The sequence below is a fragment of the Rhinopithecus roxellana genome, chromosome 8 (genome assembly GCF_007565055.1).
Source record: "Rhinopithecus roxellana isolate Shanxi Qingling chromosome 8, ASM756505v1, whole genome shotgun sequence".
Lineage (NCBI taxonomy): Eukaryota > Metazoa > Chordata > Mammalia > Primates > Cercopithecidae > Rhinopithecus > Rhinopithecus roxellana.
In genome coordinates this window covers 85,731,066-85,758,454 of record NC_044556.1, presented here as the reverse complement: position 1 = coordinate 85,758,454, position 27,389 = coordinate 85,731,066, and the positions used below count along the sequence as shown (strand labels likewise).

The window sequence follows — 27,389 nt, the reverse complement described above, 5'->3', positions numbered from 1 at the left end:
TGCCTCCAGAAATGTGACAATACATTTCTATTATTTATAAATTACAGTCTGTGGTGTTTTGTTACAGCAGCATGGACTAAGATTCCCCTTCTTTTCCTTCACTGTGTCCTCTTTCCTGTCCTTGGTCCTTACTGTGGATGCGAGATTCACGAAATGCCCTCTCTTCCTACCATTCCAAATATACACCTTGCCAGATCCCAGGAGTTATGCAGCGCACCCTGCCTCCTGCCGTGGCCCCTCCATATGCCCCACCCCCTTGGGGCCCTTCAGCACGGTAGGAACGATTGAAGCTTTCCTTCTACAGAGTGTGAAGTCTGGGATGATGTAATATATGGTGTTCTCATGCTGACTCTGGGCCACTCAGCCTGTGAAGAAACAGTAAAAAAAGTGTGAATTTCCGGGCATCCCCACAGACAGCAGGAATTCTTCCCAGTTTTAAGGAATCGAGCACCTCTGCCACTGACACCATTGCACTTTTGGCTAAGCAAAGGTGTGCCCCCATAACACTAGCAGCACTAGAGTGGGGATTCGTGTTTAGATGGGTTGGGGGAAGGGGGAAGGGACACCTCCCACTGCTTTCAAAGGGAGCCCGCAGGAGGGACACCGCTCAGAAACCACCTTAGCAGGGAGAGGCGGGGAAGAGGAGGAAGGAGGAGAAAACAGGGTGGAGTGGGGAGAGGAAGAGAGGGAGGACCTTGGGCAGAGCAGGGAAGCCAACCTGAGCAAACACAGCAGCCTGCGTGTTCCCAAGGCCACAATGCTGAGAATGTCCACTCCTAATCTGTGTGGTGGTCTGCATTGCTGGGCCCCCTGGCTCTCTTCTGGCATTCTCTGCCTCTGCCTCATACTCTTATTGGGCCAGGTGGGCTTGCTGCGGGGACACCCCCAGTGCCTGGATTATGGGCCCCCTTTCCAGCCCCTTCTGCACCTTGAGTTTTGCTCTGACTATGAGTCCTTTGGCTGCTGTGACCAGCACAAGGACCGCCGCATCGCTGCCCGGTACTGGGACATCATGGAATATTTTGATCTGAAGAGGCATGAGCTGTGTGGAGATTACATTAAAGACATCCTTTGCCAGGTAGTGAAAAGTGCCTTCCAGCCCCAGGGGTTTGGGTACTGGGTTGCATGGTGTGGGTGCTGAGCGGAGGGTGCTTTGGGAGTCCAGCCCTTTAGAAGTTCAAGTGCTGGGTGCCTCATCTTTGAGCTGCCGTCTTTGGACACGCACACTGAGATGAGTGTGTTCTGAATTTGGTCTCCATGGGTTCCCCAAACCTCTCCCTCTGGGATTCTGCTGGCCCTGATTCTTCTCCAGGCTCCAGGAGAAGGAGAGGAATACTCTTCCTGGAGCTCTCAGAGCAGCCATTATTTGCCACGCTCCCTCTGCGGTGCATGGCAAATAACTATTTGCATCCTCTGTGGTGCTCAGAGAGTTAGGCACTTATACCCATGGCATTTACCGAGTACGTTAAGGGAGGGAGTGGTGGCATCTGTTGGGGTCCAGTCCTTTCTCATCTGGCTGATTTGTGCCAGGGCATCTCTGGTGTCACGATGGTGGCAGCAGGGGTTGGGGACTCTCCCCAGAGTTCTGTCTGCCCAGCACTCCAGAGCTGGAAGAGAGAGATGCAAGCAGCTGAGTAACAGTGACTCACAGAGTTTCTGCTTTTCCTGGTTGCCCAACAGCCAAAATCCACATCCCTGGGAGGCATCGTTTTGGTTGAGCTCAGCCTGAAAACTTTGTAGGAAGAGGATGTTTGGGGGTTAATGGAGAGAGGTCAGCATTTGGAAAGCTGATGAAAGAGGTTGCCTGGGGAGGAACCCTCTAATGATGTTGGGGAGGAGAGACAAGAAGTCCAGGCAGCCTTTTGAACTGAGACCCCTTGGGCTTGTCAGCACAATGACTTGGCTATCCACGGGCATCTCTTCATGACCACTGTTCCTGAACTTACTGACCACCATAACTGCCACACAAGATGTGGAGTGGTTAACTGAGCTTCCCAGAGTCCAGGAGAGAATTACAGCTGAGCCTGGCCCAGAAAGTCAGCCACCTGGGTGGCACCGCCTGGGGCTACACTTTTGGACACCACTCCTCAGCTGTTTCCTGGAGAATTAACTCTAGGATACCCATTAGGGTAGATGCTGAACTTTTACAAGTAGCACTGAGAATGTTTATTTCTGAGATCTCCCCTAGTAAAAATGTATACCCCTGACCCTTCCCTCTTGCATAACATTTCAGAAAGTCAAAGTCAGCAGTTCTGTTGTTTCAGGGATTTGAGGAATAAGAGCAATTTCAGCCAAACAATCCTACACATGTTTATTCGTTCCCATTTATAAGGTCCTCTTTCTTCCCCAACACATGTAGTGTGTACCCAGCAATGATTCTGCAGGCAGTTGTTATGATCCTCATTTTACTGATGAGGGTTCAAGAGTTTAGATGACTTACCCAAGGCAAAACAATACTGGGGCACAAAGCTAGATGCTCAGGCTCCAAGTTTTGTGCCCTTTCAGTCACACCATGCTAAAGTATAGTAACAGCAGCACTGGCTTGTTTACTTAATGGTTTTCTGAGGTCCCCAAACTATATGCTCCATTGGAAGGATACTTTGTGCGTTTCGCTCACTGCTGCATCCCAGTCAATGTAGAGAACAGTGCCTGGCACGTAAGAGAGACTCAACAGGAGGGTCACATAGGACTCTTTTTTTTTTTTTTGAGACAGAGTCTTACTCTGTCACCCAGGATGGAGTGCAGTGGCACGGTCTTGGCTGACTATAACCTCTGCCTTTCGGGTCCAAGCAATTCTTCTGCCTCAGTCTCCTGAATACCTGGGACTACTGGTGTGTGATACCATGCCTGGCTTTTTTTTTTTTTTTTCGTATTTTTAGCAGTGACAGGGTTTCACCATGTTGGCCAGGCTGGTCTTGAACTCCTGACCTCAGGTGATCTGCCCACCTCATCCTCTCAAAGTGCTGGGATTACAGGCGTGAGCCACTATGCCTGGCCAGAGACCTTATGGCCTTTAATTTTCTTCCTTTAAAGTAAGGAAGTATCTGTTTAGTTACTGTGCTAATTGAGTAGAAGCAACTTTGCAAACTCTAAATGGCTGCATGAGAGTGTGCCATAGTGGTGGTTCTCTTTCCACAGCCCCCTTCTATTTTCTGGTATTGGATCCTTAATTCAGTCTCCCCTCTCTCTTTTTCCCACTCTCCGAGAGTGGACAGAATGAGCAAGGGGACACTTAAGAGTGGGTCATGTTGCTTCTTGACAGCTGCTGTAATAAGTGTCTTAAATGGAAACAGACACCCCGAGGGGAGCCTGTGAATCTCTGGGCTCCTTCTTCCCCTCTGCCCAATGACCAAAAGCTGGCTCTGCAATCTACAATCAGAGGAAATAAGAGAGAACAGGGAACTCACATATACATGAAAAACGCTGCTGGTCCTTTTGTGAAGCGATGGGAGCACATGAGATGGTTCTGCGCAGGCTGGCTGGCTCAGAGTCATTAGTGATCAGAAGGCGGCTTCTGGGCCAATAGGTGAACTCTGCTGGAACACACGGCTCCAAACGACACCCTTTGAATAGGACTTTCTTACCTTTCTAATCTTCATCACTACTGGGAGTTGCTCATCTGCTCACAATATTCTATTTTCCTTCTAAAAAATGTTATAGTCTAGGGAGGTCTGAGTAGCAGCTACTCCTTCGGGCAAATAGTCCTCATATGTTTGTGTAAGGAGCAGGCATATTGCCCTATAGCCACAATTCAAATGTGTATAGGTTCCAGCATGGTACTTTGCATATATTAAACACTGAAATATTTTAAATAAATAATTGAAGAAATTGCTAGACACCTAATCTCTGAGAGTGATACATCCAATGTCCATTCTGATAATTTAATTTTTCATTCTAAAATATTCCAAAAATATGGAAAAGCACAGAAAAATTAAATCATTAACACTGTATCTCCAACAACCACATTTGAACAAATATGAAATTTTTGCCAAATTGTTTCATATTTGTATAAAGAAATAAAATCTTAGTAGATACAGCATCCATAAGAAAATGAGGCTGGGCCGACACGGTGGCTCATGCCTGTAAATGCCAGCACTTCGTGAGATTGAGGAGGCAGGAGAGTCACTTAAGCCCAGGAGTTTGAGATCAGCCTAGGCAACATGGTGAGGCCGTCTCTATGAAAAATAAAATAAAATGAAAATTTAAAAAAAAAACAGATCTAGAAATTTAGTAATTTTTTTGAAAAATATTCATGCATAATTTAATAAAACTTTAAATGTCAAAAACTAAGCTGAAATGTTAGAGATAGCATAGTGAATATGAGAGATTTTCCCTGCTTTCTGCCTTTCAGGAGCATTAACTGGGTAGAAAATCACAGAGAAGAGTTTCAGCAGCATTTAGTAACAAAAACTCCAGAATCCTGACTTTTTCCCCCGAGGACCATTTTTTCTTTCTGCTTGCTCAAAACGTGAGACAAGTGCCGGTGTGGCAGGTCTGATGCTGAGCCTGAGCTCCGCGTTCTTTTCTAGGAGTGCTCGCCCTACGCAGCCCACCTCTACGACGCCGAGAACCCCCAGACGCCCCTCCGGAATCTCCCTGGCCTCTGCTCTGATTACTGCTCTGCCTTCCATTCTAACTGCCACTCCGCCATCTCCCTGCTGACCAATGACCGAGGCCTCCAGGAGTCTCACGGAATGGACGGTGTCCGCTTCTGCCACCTCCTGGATCTTCCTGACAAGGACTATTGCTTCCCCAACGTCCTGAGGAACGACTATCTCAACCGCAACCTGGGCATGGTGGCCCAGGATCCTCGGGGCTGCCTGCAGCTCTGCCTGAGCGAGGTGGCCAACGGGCTGAGGAACCCTGTCTCCATGGTCCATGCCGGGGACGGCACCCATCGCTTCTTTGTTGCGGAGCAGGTAGGAGTGGTATGGGTCTATCTCCCTGATGGGACTCGCCTGGAGCAACCCTTCCTGGACCTCAAGAACATCGTGTTGACCACCCCATGGATCGGGGATGAGAGAGGCTTCTTGGGGTTGGCTTTTCACCCCAGATTCCGCCACAATCGCAAGTTCTATATTTATTATTCGTGCCTGGACAAGAAGAAGGTAGAAAAGATCCGGATTAGTCAGATGAAGGTTTCTCGGGCTGATCCTAACAAAGCTGACCTGAAATCAGAGAGGTGAGAGGTACTCGTGAGAGTCTGCTGCTGTACTGTGTTCCGAAATAATGCCCACCAGGTCTGTGAGATAATAGAGGGGAATTTTACTGATTTTACAGAACTACTCCAACTGTTGAGAAAGGAGTCACTGTGGATTGAGGACAGCCCAAGTTAGACTCCTGAGTTAAGGCTGTTTAATGGGATGTAGCCATCACCTTACAGTTACCCTAAATAAAGACATGCTTGCCTGTCTTTACAAAGGGTAAGCAAGGACCAACAGTCATAAGGGTCTGAGAAAGAATTATAGCTAATATCAACATGTGAAACACAATAGTAGCCTCCGATTATTATGTGGCCATTGCATCCCAGGCCCTTTACTTTGAATGTGGGATTTCTCATTCTAACTGGAAGCTGTGGCACAGGGCCATCAAGCTATGGCTGCATGGCCAAGTGAGGACTCAGTTTTAACTGACCCCAAGCTCATGCTCTTTCCACCCTACCACTCTGCCTTTTTTTTCCCTTCTTCTCCTTTCTCCCTTGCCTCTTTTCCCATGGTAGACAGGTTGGAGGATTGCAAAGAGCATAAAGAACTGATAGATTAACCCCTCTTAAGTTGCTCCAAAGAAGGGATGGAGCATTCTGGTAGGGCAGAGAGTAAGGGCAAGCCCTAGAAAAGGACAGTTGTTACCCTGGCTGGGTCCACAGCTCATTAAATCATGGTATGAAAGAAAAATGAGGCCGAGCATGGTGGCTCATGCCTGTAATCCCAACTTTGGGAAGTTGAGGCACGCGGATCATTTGAGGTCAGGAGTTCAAGACCAGCCTGGCTAACATGGAAAAACCCTGTCTCTACCAAAAATTAGCCAGGCATGGTGGCACATGCCTGTAGTCCCAGCTACTCAGGAGGCCAAGGCAGGAGAACTGCATGAACCTGAGAGGCAGAGGATGCAGTGAGCCAAGATCACACCACTGCATGCCAACCTGGGTGACAGAGCAAGACTCCAGCTCAAAAAAAAAAAAAAAAAAAAAAAAAAAGGCCAGATGTGGTAATCCCACCCTCGGGAGGCTCTCAGCCGAGGCAGGAGAATTGCTTGAATCTGGAGGTGGAGGTTGCAGTGAGCTGAGATTACACCACTGCACTCCAGCTTGGATGCAGAGTGAGACTCTGTCTAAAAAAAAAAAGAAAAAAGAAAAAAGAAAAATGAGCCATAAAAGAGTTATACCAGGAAAAAAGCGTCATCTCAGAGACCCAAAACTACCTGCTTTGTGATCCTCAAAAACTCAGAAGCAGGTCTTGGCTGACTTGGCAAATCTTGGTGGCTTGGACCAGTCATTTCTGGGTATCTCAAGAGGATGTAACTTCAGCTTGTGTCAAATTCTAATGCATGGTTTCTTTTTTCTCTTCCAGGGTCATCTTAGAGATCGAAGAACCAGCCTCAAACCATAATGGCGGACAACTTCTTTTTGGCCTAGACGGCTATATGTACATATTCACTGGGGACGGGGGACAGGCTGGAGATCCCTTTGGCCTGTTTGGAAATGCTCAGAACAAGTAAGCTGTATGGAGGCTGGGACCCTGTCCCTTCAGAGTGAGCCCCTGGTACGGTGTTTTTGCATGGATGTCATCAAACTCAAATCATATGCTGCAAGATGTAGTCCACTCCATTGAGGCAATGGGAGGAATGTTTCTTTTTCAGTTCCATAAATTTCAGACATAGTGTATTTTGGTAGTTCATAATATTGATGCTCAATATAAGTGTCAAGTGTTATGTAAAGGAGAATTTGGGATTTTAAAAATATATATATTACCAGGTCATTATTTACCACACTAATCATCTAATTCAATTCAACTCAATAATATTATTGAACACCATGTTCCAGGTGCTGTGCTAGGCCCTGGAGACACATGAGATGAGACTTAACTACTGAGAGCCAATGTGTATTGGGTGCTTGCAGCTTGTCAGGCACTGGTCTAAGTTCATTTGAGAAGGTAATTTTAACAATCTTCAAGGGCAAGAATTTATATCTAATATCTATTTTGTTAATTGATATATCACCAACACTTAGGACAGTGCCTGGCACAAGGGAGCCTTTCCATGATTACACATGAAATGAATGAATCATATGAAGTATACATATAATAGTATCCATTTTACAGACAAGCAAATGGAGGCACAGAGGTAATACAATGAGTAAGTGGAAAAAACAGAATCCCAACCCACATGATATGGCGCCAGAGCCCAGTGACGCTGTGTAGCCTAGATAAAGGTCATGTGGTCCTTCTGCCCTTTGCACCCAGTAAGCACTTGGCTTCTATTGTTCCTAGTAATAGAAATATTGAGGTTAATAATAATACAAAGCTAACATTTGTCGAATACCTACTGTGATTCAAGAATTGCATTAAACGCTATATACACAATAACTCATTTAACCCTTATATCAAAACCACACTGCAAGGTAAATAATATTTATCTAGCAATATATTTTAAATAGAGATGGGGTCTCACTGTATTGCCTAGGCTATTCTTGAACTCATGACCTCAAACCATCCACCCACCTCAGCCTCCCAAAATGTGGGATTACAGGCATGAGCCACTGCACCTGGCCAAGATATTAAAAATAATAGCAGCCTCTGATTATCATGTGTCCATTAGAGCCCAGACCCTTTACTTGAGTGTGAAATTTCTCATCATGATAGGAAGCAGTGGCACAAGGCCATCAGTTACTCTCCTCTGACTTTCAAATGAGGAAAGTCAGTCCCAGAGACCACAGTCACTGGCAGAGCCTCTCAAAAGCTTCTGTTCTGTTCTTTTAACTGACCACATTGTTAAATAAAGAATAAACAATGTAACTAGCCTCTTTTAAAAATTTGTCATATTAGACCAAATCAGAGAGAAGCTGTCCTCATCATTAAAATAAGAATTGAAGCTGCAACTGGCTCAGGGTCAAATGGGCCAAGATCACATCAAACTTTTGCCTCGTAGTTCTTTTCGAGCCAAACATGGGACAGTCTTAAATATCTTGTATAGATTTAAAAGAAAATCTTCAAGCTCATTCTTGCTGGTACAAAAAAATAGGAAAATAAGAAGTCACAGCTTCCCATGTGATCCTTAGCAGTCTCTTGGCATCAACTATGAGTCGGCCCTTGTGGGTTGTCTCTTCCAGTCCTGTGGCTTTCCTTGCTTACCTGATTCTGTTTCCTGGCCTTCTTTCTTTCAGAAGTTCCCTGCTGGGAAAAGTTTTAAGGATCGATGTGAACAGGGCAGGCTCAGATGGCAAGTGGTACCGAGTCCCTTCGGACAATCCATTTGTTTCTGAGCCAGGGGCCCACCCTGCCATCTATGCCTATGGGATTAGGAACATGTGGCGCTGTGCTGTGGACCGAGGGGACCCCATCACGCACCAGGGTCGAGGCCGGATATTCTGTGGGGACGTGGGCCAGAACAGGTTTGAAGAGGTTGACCTCATTGTGAAAGGTGGAAATTACGGCTGGAGAGCAAAGGAAGGGTTTGCATGTTATGACAAAAAACTTTGTCACAATGCCTCTTTGGGTGAGTAAGAAGCTCTCTCGGTGATTTCTTGGATGAGTTGAGTGGGTTGGAGGTGGAGGTGGGGAATAAAACCTGAATGTCCTGCCCTGCAGGTCATTTAAATCACGCCTTGTTCGTGTCCTGTGGCGTAGTGCTTCTCCAATCCGTCCTCCAGCCACTCACTGGCACCAGAGACATCTTGGCAGTGGCTATTTTTAAAAAGTGAATTCCTAGACCCTGCCTCAGACCTAATGAATTTGAATTTTGGGTAGATTGGAGGCATGAGATTGACGCAGGAATCTGTATTTTAATAAGTTACCCACATTAATTTTAGGCATATTATTTTGAAAACCACTGGCAGAGCAAAATTGGTGTATGTTTTTATTTATTTCCCAACTGGTACAGGCCACTGAAATGATATTCTGCATATAGTCAAGTAAGAGGACACTTTCTTTTCTTTTTTGTTTTCTTTTTTTTAGACAGAGACTTGCTCTGTCACCAGGTTGGAGTGCAGTAGCACGATCTCGGCTCACTGCAACCTCCGACTCCCTGGTTCAAGCGATTCTCCTGCCTCAATCTCCTGGGATTACAGGCATGTGCCACCACTCCCAGCTAATTTTTGTATTTTTAGTACAGATGGGGTTTCACCATGTTAGCCAGGATGGTCTCGATCTCCTGACCTTGTGATCCACCTGCCTCAGCCTCCCAAAGTGCTGGGATTACAGGCGTGAGCCACCATGCCCAGCCCAGGACACTTTCTAAACACCAATAATCAAGGTGTGATTTAGAAACTCCACCTGGCTCAAAATTCTAGTGTTCTGACTCTATTACTACTTCTTAGTCTTTTCTTGTCCTCTAAGTTATAAAGCAATCTTACAGACTGTGACAGTATTTTCCATATCCTTAAACCAGGATATCTGCCATATCAACCTACAGGGAAAACTTAGCCATGTGGATTTCCAGGTCACTGCCTCATAGATGGAGGGAATTTTTGGCTTCCTCTCTGCCTGAGGATAGCAGTTAAGTAGGAAGCTTGCAAATATTGTGGATGGCCTATTGAGAACAATAAACATGATTTGCTTGCTTGCCTGTCCTACTGAAGACCAAGAGGTAAAGTGTTCTTCACTGAATTAGGCAACTGCATTAAAAAGTCCCCTTCTTCCTCCTTGAAGTTTTCAATTTTAGGCCACGACTCTCACTCTCTTTCCTCTCGCCTGGACAGATGATGTTCTGCCAATCTATGCTTATGGCCACGCAGTGGGGAAGTCAGTCACGGGAGGTTATGTCTATCGTGGTTGTGAATCCCCAAATCTCAATGGCCTGTATATCTTTGGAGACTTCATGAGTGGGTAAGGAAGGACTGATGTCCCTTCTCTCTCTTTTTATTTGAACACTTTTACTGAGGTATAACTTACATATGGTGAAATATAATCATGTAGGAGCACAGTTGTATGATGTTTTACAAATGTATGCACTCATATTTCCAGCAACCATATCAAGAGGCAGAACACTTCCATCACCCTAGGAGGCTCCTTCTTTTCTATTCTCTCTCTCTCTCTCTCTCTCTCTCTCTCTCTCTCTCTCTCTCTCTCTCTCTCTCTATCTGTTTCTCTCTCATACCAGGGGCTCATTTTAAGGGACAGGGGCCCGGCTTCCATCCAGCTTACTTGCTCTGAGCATTTCCAAACATGCCAAAGGGATCTCCAGCCTGTCCCCCGTCCCCAGTGAATATGTACATGTAGCCATCCAGGCCTAAAAGAAGTTGTCTCTCTCTCTGTCACACACACACGCACACACACCCCGCAGCCAGAGATAAGCACTCCCACCACAGCTTAGTTTTGCTTCTGGAACTTTGTATATAAATGGAATCATTATAGTATGGACTCTTCTTTTTGTGCTTGGCTTCTTTAACTCGGCATTGTCTGTGGGATTCATCAATGTTGTTTCCATGTATCAGTAATTTGTCTTTTTTATTGCTTTGTAAAATTCAATTGTATGAATACACCACAATTTATTCATCTATTCTCTGTGTTGCTGATGGACATTTTGGCTATTCCCAGTTATGAAATATTGTGAATAACATGGCTACTGTATTTTATAGTTTTCAGTATAGAGATCTTGCATATTTACTTATCTCTTAGTGTTTGATGTTATAGTAAATTCCAGTTTCTGATTGTTAATTGTTAGAATGTAGAAGTTTTTTTATATTGAGCTTGCATCTGGCAACCTTGCTGAACTCCTTGTTCATTCTGATTGCTTTTTTATAGATTCTACCGGATTTTCTGTGTGGAAGGTAATTTTGTTAGAAGGTCTGTGAATATAGACACTTTTACTTTCTTTCTTTTCTTTTTTTTTTTTTTGAGATGGAGTCCAGACTGGAGTGCAGTGCTGCAATCTCGGCTCACTGCAAGTTCCATCTCCTGGGTTCACACCATTCTCCTGCCTCAGCCTCCCGAGTAGCTGGGACTACAGGCACCCGCCACCACCCCTGGTGAATTTTTTGTATTTACTTTCTTTTTTTTTTGAATTGGAAGCCTGCTCTTATTTTTTAACTGGCTTATTGCTCTAGCTTAATCTCAGTGCGGTATTGAGTAGAAGTGGGGGAAAGCATTCATTATCACCGTCATATTGGTGTGATGTTACTGTGTGACACCAATATGATGTCAGCTGTAGGTGATTTCTACACACCCTTTATCAAGCTGGGGACATTTTCTTTTATTTCTAGTCCTTTGAGAATTTGTATTAGATATAGATGTTGGGTTTTGTCAAAGGCTTCTTTTCATCTTTTGATGAATCATGTGGGCTTTTAAAATTTTTAGTTTCTTAATATGGTGAATTTCGTCAATTGATTTAAAAATTGTTAGAGCAGTCTTGCATTCTGAGAAAAATACCACTTGGTCATAATGCATTATCTTTTTTTTTTTTGAAACAAGGTTTTGCTCTGTTATGTAGGCTGGACTGCAATTGCACAATCATAGCTCACTACAGCCTCGAACTCCTGGGCTCAAGTGATCCTCCCACCTCAGCCTCCCAAGTAGCTGGTGGCACCCAGCTAATTAAAAAAAATTTTTTTTTGTAGAGATGGAGTCTTACTATGTTGCCTAGGCTGGTCTTGAACTCCTGGCTTCAAGCTATTCTCCCACCTTGGCCTCCCAAAGTGCTAGGATTACAGGCATGACCTGCTGCCCCTGGCCCCATCCTTTTCATATATATAGATTTGATTTGCTGGCATGTTGTTTGAAATTTTAAAATCTATGTGCATGAAGGAATAGTGAACTGTAGTTTTTCTTTCTTGTAATGTATTTGTCAGACTTTGGAATCAGGGTAAACAGGCTTTATAGAATAAGTACTCCTGTTCAATTATCTGGAAGAGTTTGTGTAAAATAGGTATTATTTTTCCTTATGTGTTCTTCATTCCAAGAAAAACTATCTGGGCCTGAAGTTTTCTATGTGAAAAGACTTTTAATAACAAATTTAATTTCTTTATTAGATTTAATTATTCAGTTTATCTATTTCTTTCTGAGTGAGCTTTGGTAGTCTGTGCCTTTCAAGGAATTTGTCCAGTTTGTCTATGTTGTCAAATGTATTGGCATTCAGTTGTTCATAATATTCCTTTATTATTCTTTAAATATCTATAGAAACTATGGTGATGTCACTTGTCTTGTTCTAGATACAGCTGGTAGTTGTGTCTTCTCTTTTGTTTTTTAAATCAGTCTGGTTAGAGGTTTATCCATTTTATTGATCTTCTATAAGAACCAGCTTTTGTGTTCATTGATTTTTTTCCTATTACTTTTGTGTTTTTTTTCTATTTCATTGATTTCTTCTCTTTTTTCTTCCTTCTGCTTGATTTGGGTTTAATTTGCTCTTCTATTTCTAGTTTCTCAAGATGGAAGCTGAGGTTATTGATCTGAGACCTTTCATCTTCACTAATATATGTGTTTAGTGCTATAAACTTTCCCCCAAGTACTACTTTAGCAGTATCCTGTAAATGCTGATATATTGTGTTTTCATTGTTATTCAGCTAAAAATATTTTCTAATTTACCTTTTGATTTCTTTGTCCCATGAGTTATTTCAAAGTGAGATATTTAGTTTCCAACTACCAGAAGATTTTCCAGAGATCTTTCTGCTATTGATTTCTATTTTAGATTTACTGTGGTCCCAGAACATATTGTATATGACTTGGGGAACTATCTTTGATTTTCTGGGTGGGTCCTAAATGAAATTACAAGTGTGTTTAAAAGAGGAAGGTAGGGGGAAATTTGAAGATGTGAGAGATAGAAGGTGATGTGACAACGAAGGCAGAAGGAGAAAAGGTGACGTGATGTGGGGCCATGAGCCAAGGCATAGGGACAGCCTTCAAAAGCTGGAAAGAGTGAGGAAATCGATTCTCCTGCAGCGCATCTGGAGGGAGCACAGTCCTGCCAGCACCTTGATGTTGGCTCAGTGAAGACCGTTTCAGAGTTCTGGCATCCAATTCTATAAAAGAATAAGTATATGTTGTTTTAAGTCACAAAGTTGTGGTAATTTGTAGTCGTGGTAATTTGTTACAGTGGCAATAAGAATGTTACCATTCCTAATGCTCTCAATTCCTTTGGGTAGATGCATATTTCTATCTGATATCATTTTTCTTCTGTCTGAAGAACTTCCTTTAACATTTCTTGTTGATGGGGTCTATAGTGATGAATTCTTTTCCCTTTTGGAGTCTTTATTTTGCCTTCATTTTTGAAAGATGTTTTCACTGGGTATAGAAGTCTGTGTTAGCATGGTTTTTTTTTTTTTTTTTTTGAGACGGAGTCTTGCTCTGTTGCCCGGCCTAGAGTGCAGTGGCCCGATCTCAGCTCACTGCAAGCTCCGCCTCCTGGGTTCACGCCATTCTCCTGCCTCAGCCTCAGGAGTAGCTGGGACTACAGGCACCCGCCACCTCGCCTGGCTAGTTTTTTTGTATTTTTAGTAGAGACGGGGTTTCACCGTGTTAGCCAGGATGGTCTCGATCTCCTGACCTCGTGATCCGCCCGTCTCGGCCTCCCAAAGTGCTGGGATTACAGGCTTGAGCCACCGCGCCCGGCCAGCATGTTTTTTTCTTTGATTCTTTAGAGGTTGCCACACTATTTTCTGGCTTGCATCATTTCCAATGAGAAATCTGCTGCCAGACTTCTCCTTGTTCCTTCATATGTAATATTTTATTTTTTTCCCTATGACTACTTTTTAAGATTTTCCCTTTATCATCAGTTTTGTGCAATTTCATTAAGGTATGCCTTAGTTTGGTTTTCTTCATATTTCTTGTGCTTAGAGTTTGTAGCAGTTATTGGATCTGTGAATTTATAGCTTTCAAGAAATATGGAACATTTTTGGCCATTATATCTTCAAATATGTTTCCCTCTGTCTGGCACTCCTTCTCTCCTTTTTTTTTCCCTTTTCTATTTTTTTTATTAACAAGCTACATAACCAAGAACAAAAACACAACAGCCTTAACGCTGAAACAGCATTAAGTCAAACTGCTGCTGCAGTTCACGGATGTACCTGGGGTACATGCTCCCTCATTGCCAGGCTGGATGTAGGCACATGACTGTACATTCAGGCATATACATGACCAAGAAGAATGAGAGAAATGGAAAACACTGGAGAACAGAAAGTATCAAGGACTTTTCATCAGGCAATCCCAAAGTGCTCTGCTCTCTTCCTGTTCTTTGCCTCTGTATCCTCTGTGGTTCCAGTTCCAGCTGAACTTGTGACAATCCCAAATCGCTCCTTCCTCTTTTTCAGTTTCTCATCATCTTCAGACTTTCTGGAGATTGAAGAGACATTCAAACCAAATCTTTGAGCTCTTTCCTTCGGCTTATCCAAGTTAACCATAGGTTTGTTATCAGATAACAGACCTTTTGTTGGAACTGAAGAAATCCCAAACCTAGCTGCCCGACCAGCTTTCTTACTCTCCAAGCACACAGGTACATTGAATCATTCAGCTCTCTTCTGCATACTCTCAGTCTGTGGTATTTCAGATGTAATTTTCACCACTTTTTTCTCTGCTGCCACATCAAGTTTTTTTAGGGGGTTCTTCCTCTTTGACAGGGAGCTCAATGGGCTTTGTTTCTTCTTCCTCTGTTTCATCTCACGTCTTCATTTGCCTCCTCTTCAGTGTGTTCTTCAAGATATGCCTGGAGTCTGTGGATAAGATCTTGCTTTGTTCCTTTGGTCTCCAAACCATGAGCAAAATATTCTTGCCTTAGTTCAGCAAGCTTCAGCTTATGGATCTCCATCGTCTTGGTTGCCATCTTGTTACCCCTCCCTTCTCTCCTTTTATTCAGAGGCTCTAATTACATGTATATTAGCCTGCTTAAAGTTGTTCCACAGTTCACTGATGATATATTTATGTTAAAAAATTTTCTCTGTGTTTCATGTAGGGTAGTTTCTATTGCTATGTCTGTAGTTCATGAATCTTTTCTTTTGTAATGTCTAGCCAGCCATTCATCCCATTGAGTGTGTGTGTGTGTGTGTATAATCTCAATGTATTTTTCACCTCTAGGAACTTGATTTGGGTCTGCTTTGTATCTCTCATATCTCTATATAACTTTTTAAACATATGGAATATAGTAAGAATCATTGTTTGAATGTTCTTGTCTGCTAATTTTAACATCTTCGTCAGTTCTGTGTCAGTTTCGATGGGCAGATTTTACTTTTTATTATGGGTTGTATTCACGTCCTTCTTTACTTGCCTCGTAATTTTTGATTGGATGCCAGAAAGTATTAATTTAACTTAGTAGTGCTGGATATTCTTGTATTCCAATAAATGATTTTGAATTTTGCTTGGAGACATAGTTATTTGGAAGTAGTGTAATTCTTTCAGGTCTTGCTACTAATTATTTACTAAACAGAACCAAGGTAGTGCTTCTTCTAGAGCTTTCTATTCCTCACTACTGAGTTCTGTTCCTCACTACTTATGCTATTCCTGATCCCAAGTAAATGCTAAGTACTTTTTCTTCTAAATCTTTCCTTTGTTTTTAAATATTTTCTCACATGTACCTGCTGTTGAGTATACTGACGATTATTTCAGGGGAACATTTTGCAGCTCTCTGGCATTCGTTCTCTGTGCAATTTTCTTCTCTCCAGTATCTATCCTGCAATCTCTTACTGCATTGGTTTTCCTGGACTCTCAGCAATGTCTTTTCAGCTCAAGGAGCCTGCTAGGCTTTGCCTGTATTTTCCCTCCCTGTGCTGGACACTCTAAAGGTAGTATGCTGGAACAATCATAGGGTTCACCTTGTTTGTTTCCTATATCTCAGAGAACATACTCCTATATTGCCTGATCTTCAGTATCTTTGAAGTCATTATTATTCTATCTTGTGCAGGTTTTGGAATGTTTAGGATGGGAGAGTAAATCTGGTCCCTGTTAGAAAAGATGTTCTATTTTCATGCTGCAATTCTTAGTTACAGAGATAGGGTAAAATGACTAATTGGTCAGGTCCTTTATCATCACTTACTAGATCTTTGGGATTTCATTGTTCTTTATGTTTTTCTCCCTACAACCTCCATTCACTACTGCCCCCATACGCACATCATTTGGTTAACATGCAGTGATTCTTTATTTATTTATTTATTTTTGAGATGGAGTCTCACTCTGTCGCCCAGGCTGGAGTGCAGTGGTGCAATCTCAGCTCACTGCAACCTCTGCCTTCTGGGTTTAAGCGATTCTCATGCCTCAGCCTCCCAAGCAGCTGGGACTACAGGCGCATGCCACCATGCCTGGCCAAGTTTTGTATTTTCAGTAGAGACAGGGCTTTGCCATGTTGGTCAGGCTGGTCTCGAACTCCTGGCCTCAGGTGATCTGCCTGCCTCAGCCTCCCAAAGTGTTGGGATTACAAGCATAAGCCACTGCACCCAGTCATAGGCAGTGATTCTTAATTGAGGTATACTTATAAAAATCCCTTGGGTTTGGGATCTCTGTTTCCATCAAACTTTCCAGGTGATTCTGATGAGCACCCTGAGTTTTACCAACTTCCTTTCCCTTTTCTTCTAAAAACCTGCTTTTAGTTCAGATAGATGATAGAGGGATAAGAAGCATCTTTCTGCTACTATATAAGCATACAGCAATAATAATAACAGTAGTTTTTTTTAACCCTTACGATGTGCCACACACATTGGTGAGACGTTTATGTATATTATTTTATTTAACCTTCAAAATTCTCCCCTATGGTAAATTATGTTATCACTCCCCATTTTACAGATGAGGAATCTGAAGCTTAGAGATACTGGGCAACTACCCAAAGGTCACACAACTAATAAAAATAAGATCAGTCTTTTGTAGTGGTGCAGCCTACACAGTGCAGCGCATCAAACTCTTTTTTTTTTTTTTTTTTTTTTTTTTTGAGACAAAGTCTCGCTCTGTCACCCAGGCTGGAGTGTGCAGTGGCATGATCTTGGCTCACTGCAGCCTCCACATCCTGGGTTCAAGCAATTCTTGTGCCTCAACCTCCCAAGTAGCTGGGACTATAGGCGTGCACCACCCTGTCTGGCTAATTTTTGTATTTTTAGTAGAGATGGGAGTTTCACCATGTTGGCCAGGCTGGTCTTGAACTCCTGACTTCAAGTGGTCTGCCTGCCTTGGCCTCCCAAAGTGCTGGGATTACAGGTGTGGGCCACTGGGCCTGGCCCAAACTCCTCTTATAATAGAACATGAACTTCCACATCTAGGGCAAGTGGGTGATTGAAATATCTCTGAAGAAGCTTTTTGGTTGCTTGGAGGGAGGCTAGTTATTGATCTCTTAATGGGAGACTCAGTCCTAGTACTCAAGGGTCCCTGATTCTAGGAGAAAAAGTATTCTGCAGAGTGGATATATGGATTCCTAAAACATAAGGTTTTATTTTTCATCTAGTCGACTTATGGCTTTGCAGGAAGATAGAAAAACCAAGAAATGGAAGAAGCGGGATCTTTGCCTGGGCAGCACTACGTCCTGTGCCTTCCCAGGGCTGATCAGCACCCATAGCAAGTTCATCATTTCCTTTGCTGAAGATGAAGCAGGTAACATATGTACAGAGTTGTTTGATTTCTACTTCCTGGAACTTGGATAATCACAGGCATCAACTAAACATTTATTTTAAATAGTAATTATCACTTCTACTATGATCACTATCACTTAGTCATCTTTTAGAATGTACTGGATACTATTCTAAGCACTTCACATTTTTCACCTTATTTTGTAATCATAACACCCCCATGATAAAATTACTTTTGATTTTTTTCTTCTTTTTTTTTGAGACGGAGTCTTGCTCTGTCACCCAGGAGGGAGAGCAGTGGCGCCATCTCTGCTTACTGCAACCTCCGCATCTGGAGTTCAAGCAATTCTCCTGCCTCAGCCTCCCAAGCAGCTGGGACTACAGGTACCTGCTACCACACCCAGCTAATGTTTGTATTTTTAGTAGAGATGGGGTTTTGCTGTGTTGGCCAGGCTGGTCTCAAATTCCTGACCTCAAGTGATCTGCCCGCCTCAGCCTCCCAAAGTGCCGAGATTACAGGCATAAGCCACGGTGCCCGGCCCCATAATGTAATTATAATGCTCATTTCACCAATGAAGAAACAGACTGAATATGTCAGCCTACTCCTTCCTGGTTGAACCACACAACTCACTGTGAGGGGAAGATCTATGCTGAACCGCAGTTCTAGGAATGTGGAAAGGGCCAACAGTGGACCAGACTAAATGGGCAGTGGGTGTTTATGCTGCCGGTGCTGTCTGGGAAACGGACCTCTAGTGATCATCTCACTGGTTGGGCCAGGCTCTTTCCTGACCTTGCCAAGAGTTTGTGAGCAAAGGAAGATTTTATTTATTTATTTATTTAGAAATCTGAGAAAAAGGTAGACATCTAGGTAGGAGGTTCCTCAATAGACAGACTAGGCACGTGTTAAGGGCTTCAGTGAAGCATGATGTGCACATGTACATGAGAGAGAGACCCAGAGAGACTCAGTTCTAATACGCTTCCAAACATTTTATCATCAGAAAACCGATTTTTAACTTCAGCTTTACATAAGTTATGTTTCACTCGGAAAGATAAAGTTTTCAAATTTTAAATATTTTTGTTTTGTTTTATTTGAGGACAGTGAACTTTCCAGTATATGGCACTAGATATCATGTTTAGAGGCAGAGATAATAAGGTGATCTCTCAGGGTCCCTTCCACATCTAGATTCTCTATAAGTGGAAAAAAATAATTAAACAACAGAAAACCAAACCAATCAAAAAGAAAAAAAGAAAAAAGAAAAAGATTCTCTGTAGGTATAAACCAGAGTCTCAAAGGATTCTGAAATACTTGGTTTCTTTCCCCTCTGGGCCATGAGGTGGCTGCCTGGGACCTTCACTTGAGTAGGATATAAGGAGACCCAGTCATCTCCTGGACCCTTTCCTCTCAGCTAGCTGATGAACAGATAGTTTGAGATGAATGTTCTATAGGAGCAGAGGAAACTTCAAGAATTTTGGAAACTTCAAGTATTTTAACAGAAAAAAGTCTATGTGAGTTTCAAATTGGAAGTCCAAACACATGAAAAAAGAGAGAAACCACAAGCTGGCAGGATGATGGCCAGTGGAAAGAAAGTGACGTGAAAGCTCCAGGCGGTAGTGGGGCCTCTCCTCTGCCGGACACTGCCGTGGGTGAAACCCTCCCGAGGTTGGACCCCCAGAGTCTGCCCAGGGATCCTGGGCTGCCATCTTCTGTGGTTGTTCCTGGCTTTGGTGGCTTGGTTTGTTGTGCTTGTAGACGTCTCACAGTAGAAAACGGTTAAAACAAACAAACAAACAAAAAAGAGTCATGGTACATCTGGCAAACAAAACAGAGTCCTTGGCTGAATTTTATGGGGTAGACTTGCCAAAGTGTTCCCAAGCCTTTGCCCAAGGGCGGCCCTGAGGCTAATGAGGCTGTTCCTGAGGCAGGCTATTATTTTTTTTTCCAGAGTTGCTTGCTCTTGTGTTTTTGCATAAACTGATTCATACTTTCTGCTCTTGGCATATTCTTTTCCTCTGAGAGGCATTTTTAGATCTGAGCATTATTTCATTATTTTATTACCAGGCCACTGGCTTTAGGTAAGTCACCTTTTACTTGGAACTCGAGCTCTGCCTCACCTATGGCTACAGTTCACATTCTGGGTCACGCCCTACAGTTCACGTCCTGAGAGTTGATAGCTGGTATGAATTACTGCTGAGCGAATGGCTGGTGCGGAGCTGCCCATTGCTGAGGATTGATTGATGGGATTTCTGAAAGTCAGTCACTGAAGCACATTCCCAAGAGGGCTGGTCAAATGAATTATGTTTGTAGTAAATTTGTATAGCATGCATTTTTGTTTTACATGGCATATTATAGTTTTTTTTTGTTTTTCTCCCCTAAGACATATATTAAAAATATCAGTTGGATACTACAGATGAAATTCACCTCTAGCATAGTTTTAACCTAAAAATAAAATGGGAAGTCTATGGAATGTGGAAGACATATAATTTACACAAACTGCAGTCCTGTATAGGCAGGGTTTTCAATTTTCTTTTTAGACTAGGAAGGCCTTTGCATGGTCTCGAGGGGCCCCTGCCTATGTACTCGTGGACCTTTCTTAGACACCACATTTATCGAATGGTAGAATCACTCTGGATGGTACCTGGGGTTGCCATTCAGACAGAGCAAACTGACTCTAAAGGAGGGTGTGTCCTAATTCATCAGATCTCTTACATGGGGAAGATTATAAATTTAGTTTGTCAGTACACAAATCATAGTCTGTTAGGCAGCTGCTACCCTGTGTAGTGGCTATGCAAAGACCGCGAGGCTCACACTTAGCACAAGACAAACACTGGTCTCTGTTCTCCACAAAAAGCAGTTGTTTAGAGCTGTTGTGTGGTGGCTCATGCCTGGAATCCTACTGCTTTGGGAGGCTGAACTGGGAGGACTGCTTGAGTGCAGGAGGTTGAGACCAGCCTGAGCAACATAGGGAGACCCTATCTCTACAAAAAGTTTAAAAAATGAGCCTGATGTGGTGGCATGCACCTGTAGTCCCAGCTACTCAAGTGACTGAGGTAGAAGGTTTGCTTGAGCCCAGGAGGTGGAGGCTACAGTGAGCTGTGATTGTGCCACTATACTCCAGTCAGCAGCAGAGCAAGACTTTGTCTTAAAAAAAAAAAATCAGTTGTTTAAATAACCCAGAGCTGTATAAAGCTTTAGGTTTTTCAGAATTGCAACTTAATAGACATTTTCTTTCATAAAATTGAGAAAGAATTGTGTAAGGCACATAACAGCAAGTGAATTTAATTCAGTGTAATAGCACAAACATTGGGTCAGAGAGATGAGAAAGTAGTAATAACTACGAATATCGAACACTTTTTTTTTTTTTTTTTTGAGACAGAGTCTCGCTCTGTTGCCTACTGCACTGGGAGTGTAGTGATGCAGTCTTGGCTCACTGCAAACTGTGCCTCCCAGATTCAAGTGATTCTCATGTCTCAGCCTCCTGCATAGCTGGGATTACAGGCATGCGGCACTACGCTCGGATAATTTTTGTATTTTTAGTAGAGGGGGGTTTTGCCATGTTGGCCAGGCTTGTCTCAAACTCCTGACCTCAGGTGATCCACCTGCCTCAGCCTCCCAAAGTGCTGGGATTACAGGCGTGAGCTACCGCGCCAGCCTGGTTATCTAACACGTTCTAATTGAATACCTAACAATCACTTGAGGCATTGTGATCCCCATTTTACAAATGAATAAATATCTCGAGGGCTGTGCAGGTGAAGAGGTCTCCCAAGATAGCATGGAGAGGAACTGGTGTTACCAGAAATCAAACCAGACTTCTGGGACTCTCCACTGGGGCTTATGACCCCACAGCATAATGTCCCTCACAAATAACTAGAAAGCAAGGTGGAATGAGGTAGTTACTGTGAGAAAAGAACATTTCCCAGAGCTCCAACTGGCAAAAATGGGAAGGAGCGGGGGTCTTTCTAAGAGTGTATTAGTCCGTTTTCACACTGCTGAAAAAGACATACTTGAGACTGGGTAATTTACAAAAAAAAAAAAGAAGCTTAGTGGACTCACAGTTCCACATGGCTGGGAAGGCTTCACAATCATGGTGGAAAGTGAAAGGCACATCTTACATGGTGGCAGAAGAGAGCAAATGAGGGCCAAGAGAAAGGGATTTCCTCTTATAAAACCATATAAAACCATCAGAGCTCATGAGGCTTATTCACTACCAGGAGAACAGTATAGGGGAAGCTGCCCCCATTATTCAATTATCTCTCATTGGGTCCCTCCCACAACATGTGGGAATTATGGGAGCTACAATTCACGATGAGATTGAGTGGGGACACAGCCAAACCACATCAGAGAGATACAGGAGAGAGTGGGTAGGGGTGATTTTTGTGGGGCATGGAAAAGACCAAGAGAAGAGGTGGAGAGTGGGGAGGGTCACCAGGAAATAAGGAACTCAAGGACGGAATGAAAGAGGAAAATGGGAGTCAGGGTGAAGGGAAACAAAACGACTAAAGAAGGGGCAAAATAAAGCGGTTGACAGATGGTCCTCAGCCTGCAGACTGTGTATATCCAAGTGTTCACAGAGGAAAGAGGTAAGGAAGGAAATGGAGATTCACTGAGGTGAAGTTTCCGAGAGCAAGGAGGTGATAAGGGAGAAAGCTGTTTGGTTTGATAAACAAACATACACATGAAATTACCTCTGCTAGGCCATATACTCAGCTAGTCTTTGGGGGTTCAAAGATGGACTTTCTCTTCAAGGAGCTCATAGCCCAGCGAAGCTGACGTCAGTTAGGTTTCTGGGATTCCATTCTTGGGGCTCACTGCATTTTAGGACCATAACCTCTTTTTGACCATTTTCTGTGCATCCAGCTCTGTGTCTCAGTGCTGCCTGATGTCCCATTATTGCCTGTCTATTTTTGTTGCTTTAGGGGAGCTGTATTTCCTGGCGACCTCTTACCCAAGTGCCTACGCACCACATGGATCTATTTACAAGTTTGTTGACCCCTCAAGGTGAGATTTGATGTCATTTTCTTCTCAAATGCATTTTTCTCATTTCTTATCTCCATGGCAGGCCATAAAAACAATCCTCACTGTCCCTCAAATTACCAAAAATTATTGATGAAGCAAACTCATGTTCTAGATGAAAAGCAGTTTGGACAAATAATGGCATAGGACAATGAGTCTATAGAAATTATGAAATACTTAGGAAACGGTCTCTTTGCAGTTGGACATGAAGACCTTGAGTCTTTCTAGGGTTAGTCTAGGTCTGTGGCTTTTTTTTTTTTGAGATGGAGTTTCACTCTTGTTGCCCAGGCTGGAGTGCAATGGTGCGATCTTGTCTCACCGCAACCTCGGCCTTTCAGGTTCAAGCGATTTTCCTGCCTCAGCCTCCCAAGTAGCTGTGATTACAGGCATGCACCACCATAGCTAGCTAATTTTGTATTTTTAGTAGAGATGGGGGTTTCTCCATGTTGGTCAGGCTGCTCTCGAACTCCTGACCTCAGGTGATTCACTGCCTTGGTCTTCCAAAGTGCTGGGATTACGGGCATAAACCACCATGACAGGCTATTTTTTTTTTTTTAATATGCTTCTGGAAGTGTCTGTCTGAGGTCATCTAACAACATGCATATTCCTCTGAGCACCTGAGTAAGTACTGCTCCCCTGTGCCCTGGGCTTTGTGCAGATCTCCAGGTCTTTGGCAAATACGTTTAACTGACAGGTTCCTCAGTAGCTCCACCTGACCTTTTCTGGAGTTTAGTGTTTATTCACTTGCTGGGCTCTATGCTGTTTCCTTCTGCTTCTTTGCTTATCTCTCTCAGAGGCTGACCAACCTCCACCAGCACAGGCAAAAGCCACAATACCACTTCCCGCTTGAGAGGTTGTTGGGTCTGGGTCAGGTTATCTGCCCAAGGGAGGGTGATGCAGTGTATCCATCCTAAGGAGTCTGGGCAGTGCACTAGATTTTTTTTTTTTTTTTTTTTAATAGACAGAGTCTCACTCTGTTTCCCAGGCTGGACTGCAGTGACATGATCTTGGCTCACTGCAACCTCTGCCTCCTGGGTTCAAGCTATTCATGTGCCTCAGCCTCCCAAGTCACTGGGATTACAGGCATGCACCACCACACCTGGCTAATTTTTGTATTTTCAGTAGAGATGGGGTTTTGCCATGTTGCCCAGGCTGATCTCAAACTACTGGACTCAAGCAATCCACCTGCCTCGACCTCCCGAAGTGCTGGAATTACAGGTGTGTGCTACCATGCACCCTGCCCCAGTGCTCTAGATTTATCTGAAAATTCTTGCCAAAGCAAGAAAATCTCCCCCTGAATTAGCTTACAGATAGACCAGCAGAAGAGAATTTTCCCCTGAGGCTTATGTTACCCATATCTGGATTGGCATTCAGTAGACATGAGGCAAATAGGTCCAGCCACTGGTTAGGGCTTTGGGGCCAGCTCTAGCTCAGCTTCTGTTTGGCCACAGGGCTCTCAGTTTGTGTATTCTTGGAAGTTGCTGGAAGAGGCTCCGTCCCTGAGGCTGTGCCCAGGGTGATGTGTGGATGGTGGAGGGTGGATAGCCAAGGGGTGAATTTAATACTGGGCTGTTTCCACTGCTGGGTCTGCTTCTGTGCACATATCCTGGGCTTAGGGGCTGGAGCAGACTCAGGGTCTTTAAAGTGCTTCTGATGGTTGATGATGCCTTGGTGGGGAGTTCTCTTTCCATTAATAGGCTTCTTTTGTGAACCCATTTTTCTTTCCTTTGGCAGTTTTCTGATTTAGCTGGCAGATAATTTAACTCCCCACTTTCACAAGAGCAGCTGTGAGAAGCCATACGGAAAGCACCCATAAAGCATTTTCACACTGAAGACATCCTTACTCGTTCACCTTTTTTTTTTTTTTAAATTGACATTTATGGAGTTATTCCTGTGTGCCAGGCACTGTGCTAAGTGTCATGCATGCAGGCTGTCATTTAATGCTGACAGAATTCCAACCAGGCAGGTTAACACCCTCACTCTATGGATAAAGAAACTGAAGGCTAGTTAAGTTAAATTACTTGCCCCAGGTACAGCTAGTAAGAGGAGCCTGGAATAGGAACTCAGTTCTCTTTGTGGACAGGTCATTTCAGCACTACTCCCTCCATTCAGTTATAACTATATCAAATCACATAGACTTTTTAAAGCTTCTATAAGTGGACCAGATTCTGCTCTGATTACTTATTCAGCTTGCCTTTGCACTAAATGCACCACTCCCAGCATTTTGAGGGCACCTGATTAATTTATGTATCCGTTTCTCCCTCCCATTTTTTTTCCTCCTACCCTTCCTTTAGGGGTAGCTAAATACAGTGGTTGAGAACATGGACTTGAGCCTGGGCTTGGAATCTTGGCTTTGCCACTGACTAACTGTGTGGCCTTGGGCCTGTTTCTTAGCCTGTGTGAGCCTCAGTTTTCCCTCTGTAAAATGAGTATAGTAATAGTACTTACCTCACAGCAGTGTTAGGAAGACTCAGTGAGCTAATATTTGCAAAGTATTTAGAATGGTGCCTAAGCACTACGTAAGTGTTTGTTAAATAAATACAATTACCTTTTCTTTCCCCTCCACCTGGACTTGGGAGGATGGCAGTGAGAGACAGAGTTGGAGCAAGGCAGAGAAGGCAATGGGGACAGGCTGCGAAGTTCCAGCTCTGCTCTCTACAGTGGAAGTACTCTCTGTCCTCAAAGTCCCTTTTATTTCAGAAGAGGTACCCGGGGACAAGCAGTTTAAGAATGTGTGTGTTACTAGGCAGAGAAGCAGGCATTGCTTAAGGGCTGTGCCTTGAGTTCTTGAAGACATTTTCTTTAAAGGGAGTCACCAGCACCACCATCAGAAGCAGCAGCAGAATCATCCTCATCATCAGCCTCATCTGTGAACTCTTGTTATGTGCTGGGTACTGTTCCTAGGAAGATGGGGAATATTAGTTTTTGCATTTTGTAGATGTGGAGACTGAGACTTAGCAAGGTTTATTTGCCCCTGATTACCAGGATGTGAACCCGTTTTGACTGCCACCATGCCCATACTCCTAACTCCCTTTCTGCACTGTCTCTCAAGGGCCTGAGGTGCTCTGCTCTGTCTGTGCCCTTTTACCTCTCCTTCTGAGCTCATAGCATATTTCGTATTACATCTACCCCATCCCCATGGATAAGTAAAGGCTGACCCCAATTCTTGCAAATATACACCCTCTGGTGACCTTGATTTTCTGGTTGCATCTTCAGAGTCTTGCATCCTCATGATTTCTGTTTGTGTTTTTAGGCGGGCACCCCCAGGCAAGTGCAAACACAAGCCAGTGCTGGTGAGAACCAAGAGTAAGCGGATCCCGTTCAGACCACTCGCCAGTGAGTCCATCTTTGAGTCTTAGGCTCAGGCCCTGGTGTGGAGGCTAAGGCAGTGCCCTCAGCAAGCAGGCTATAATTCCCACGGTGGAGTCTTAGTTACCCCCTGAGGGAAATTAAGTCTATACATCTCCTCTGCATAACAGAGGAGTTATGAGTGTGAGGATACCCGCTTCTACTGTGACTGGTTTCCTCCATTCATTCATTCACTCATTCATTCATTCATTCATTTGTTGATTCATTCATTTAATCGTTCATGTATTCATTCATTTGGCATCATTCATTTCGTACTTACTTTGTGGCAGGAACTATGCTTATCCCTAGAGATACAACAATGAACACTTAAAGCCTATGACGTGTAGGAATTCAGAGTTAAATAGGAGTGGGGATAGGAAGTGCAGGCAAATAAAGAAATAAATGTAGCACTAATGTTCTGGTATAGAAGGATGTTCAGGGCACTGAGAGGGTCCCTAGAATGAGGAATGTTTCCTTGGGACAGGGTGGGGAGTCAGGAAATACTTACAGAGGAAGGATACTATCTTAAGGAAACTATTACAGAACCATGTATCACTGGAGTGACCCTTCTAAAAAAGTCATATATTTAGATCAAGGCCAGTTAGGGAATTAAAAAGTATTAATAAAAAGAATTTAAAGAACTCTAATGCAGTTATAGGTTTCTCTTATAGCTACTTTCTGGGACTTATATTTTTCACTAAATAAATGCTGATTTCTCAGAGACAGTCTTGGACTTACTAAAGGAGCAATCAGAGAAAGCTGCTAGAAAATCTTCCAATGCAACCTTAGCTTCTGGCCCAGCCCGGGGTTTGTCTCAGAAAGGCTCCTCCAAGAGGCTGGCTTCTCCTACAAGCAGCAAGAATACCCTGCGAGGGCCTGGTACAAAGAAGAAAGCCAGAGTGGGGCCCCAAGTCCCCCAGGGCAAGAGGAGGAAGAGCCTGAAAAGCCACAGTGGCAGGATGAGGCCATCAGCAGAGCAGAGGCGAGCTGGCAGAAGTCTCCCTTGAGCTATTGGTCAAGGTGGCTGACAGGGTGATGTGAGAGAGGAGAGCCACCTCATCAAATGAAAGTCACTGCTGAATAAAGACCTTAGAAGTCTGGGAGGCCAGGATAGAGGTGGGGCAGGACGGTTTTCCTCTCCCTGGGAAATCTTGCTATCTGCTGAATAAATAAATGCACCTTCTCTGTATGCAGTGCTTCTGTAGGAGACCATATCCCAGATTGCTGGTGCACCTGGGTTATGGTGAGCACTAGTCCATGAGCCTGCTTGGAATCACACTGGATGTCTCCATTTTGTTTTGTAAATGCCTACAATCTGAGGTAATAAATCAACATTTGTTCAAACTG

General features: G+C 43.6%; 1 protein-coding gene and 1 pseudogene across 2 annotated transcripts; one reads left to right on the top strand and one right to left on the bottom strand.

The window, feature by feature from the left end:
- The first annotated feature begins 703 nt into the window (after window positions 1–703).
- Window positions 704–27,389, top strand: HHIPL2 (HHIP like 2). The gene is made up of 9 exons (XM_010357108.2): window positions 704–1,078; window positions 4,530–5,182; window positions 6,570–6,713; window positions 8,381–8,712; window positions 9,914–10,040; window positions 17,563–17,708; window positions 22,598–22,679; window positions 25,948–26,030; window positions 26,763–27,389. The coding sequence occupies exons 1-9, from the start codon at window positions 758–760 to the stop codon at window positions 27,047–27,049; spliced, it is 2,175 nt and encodes a 724-aa protein (XP_010355410.1). The 5' UTR covers window positions 704–757; the 3' UTR covers window positions 27,050–27,389.
- On the bottom strand, window positions 14,319–14,964 carry LOC104657332 (annotated as a pseudogene). The gene has a single exon (XR_004058802.1). The product of XR_004058802.1 is annotated as an SAP domain-containing ribonucleoprotein pseudogene (transcript).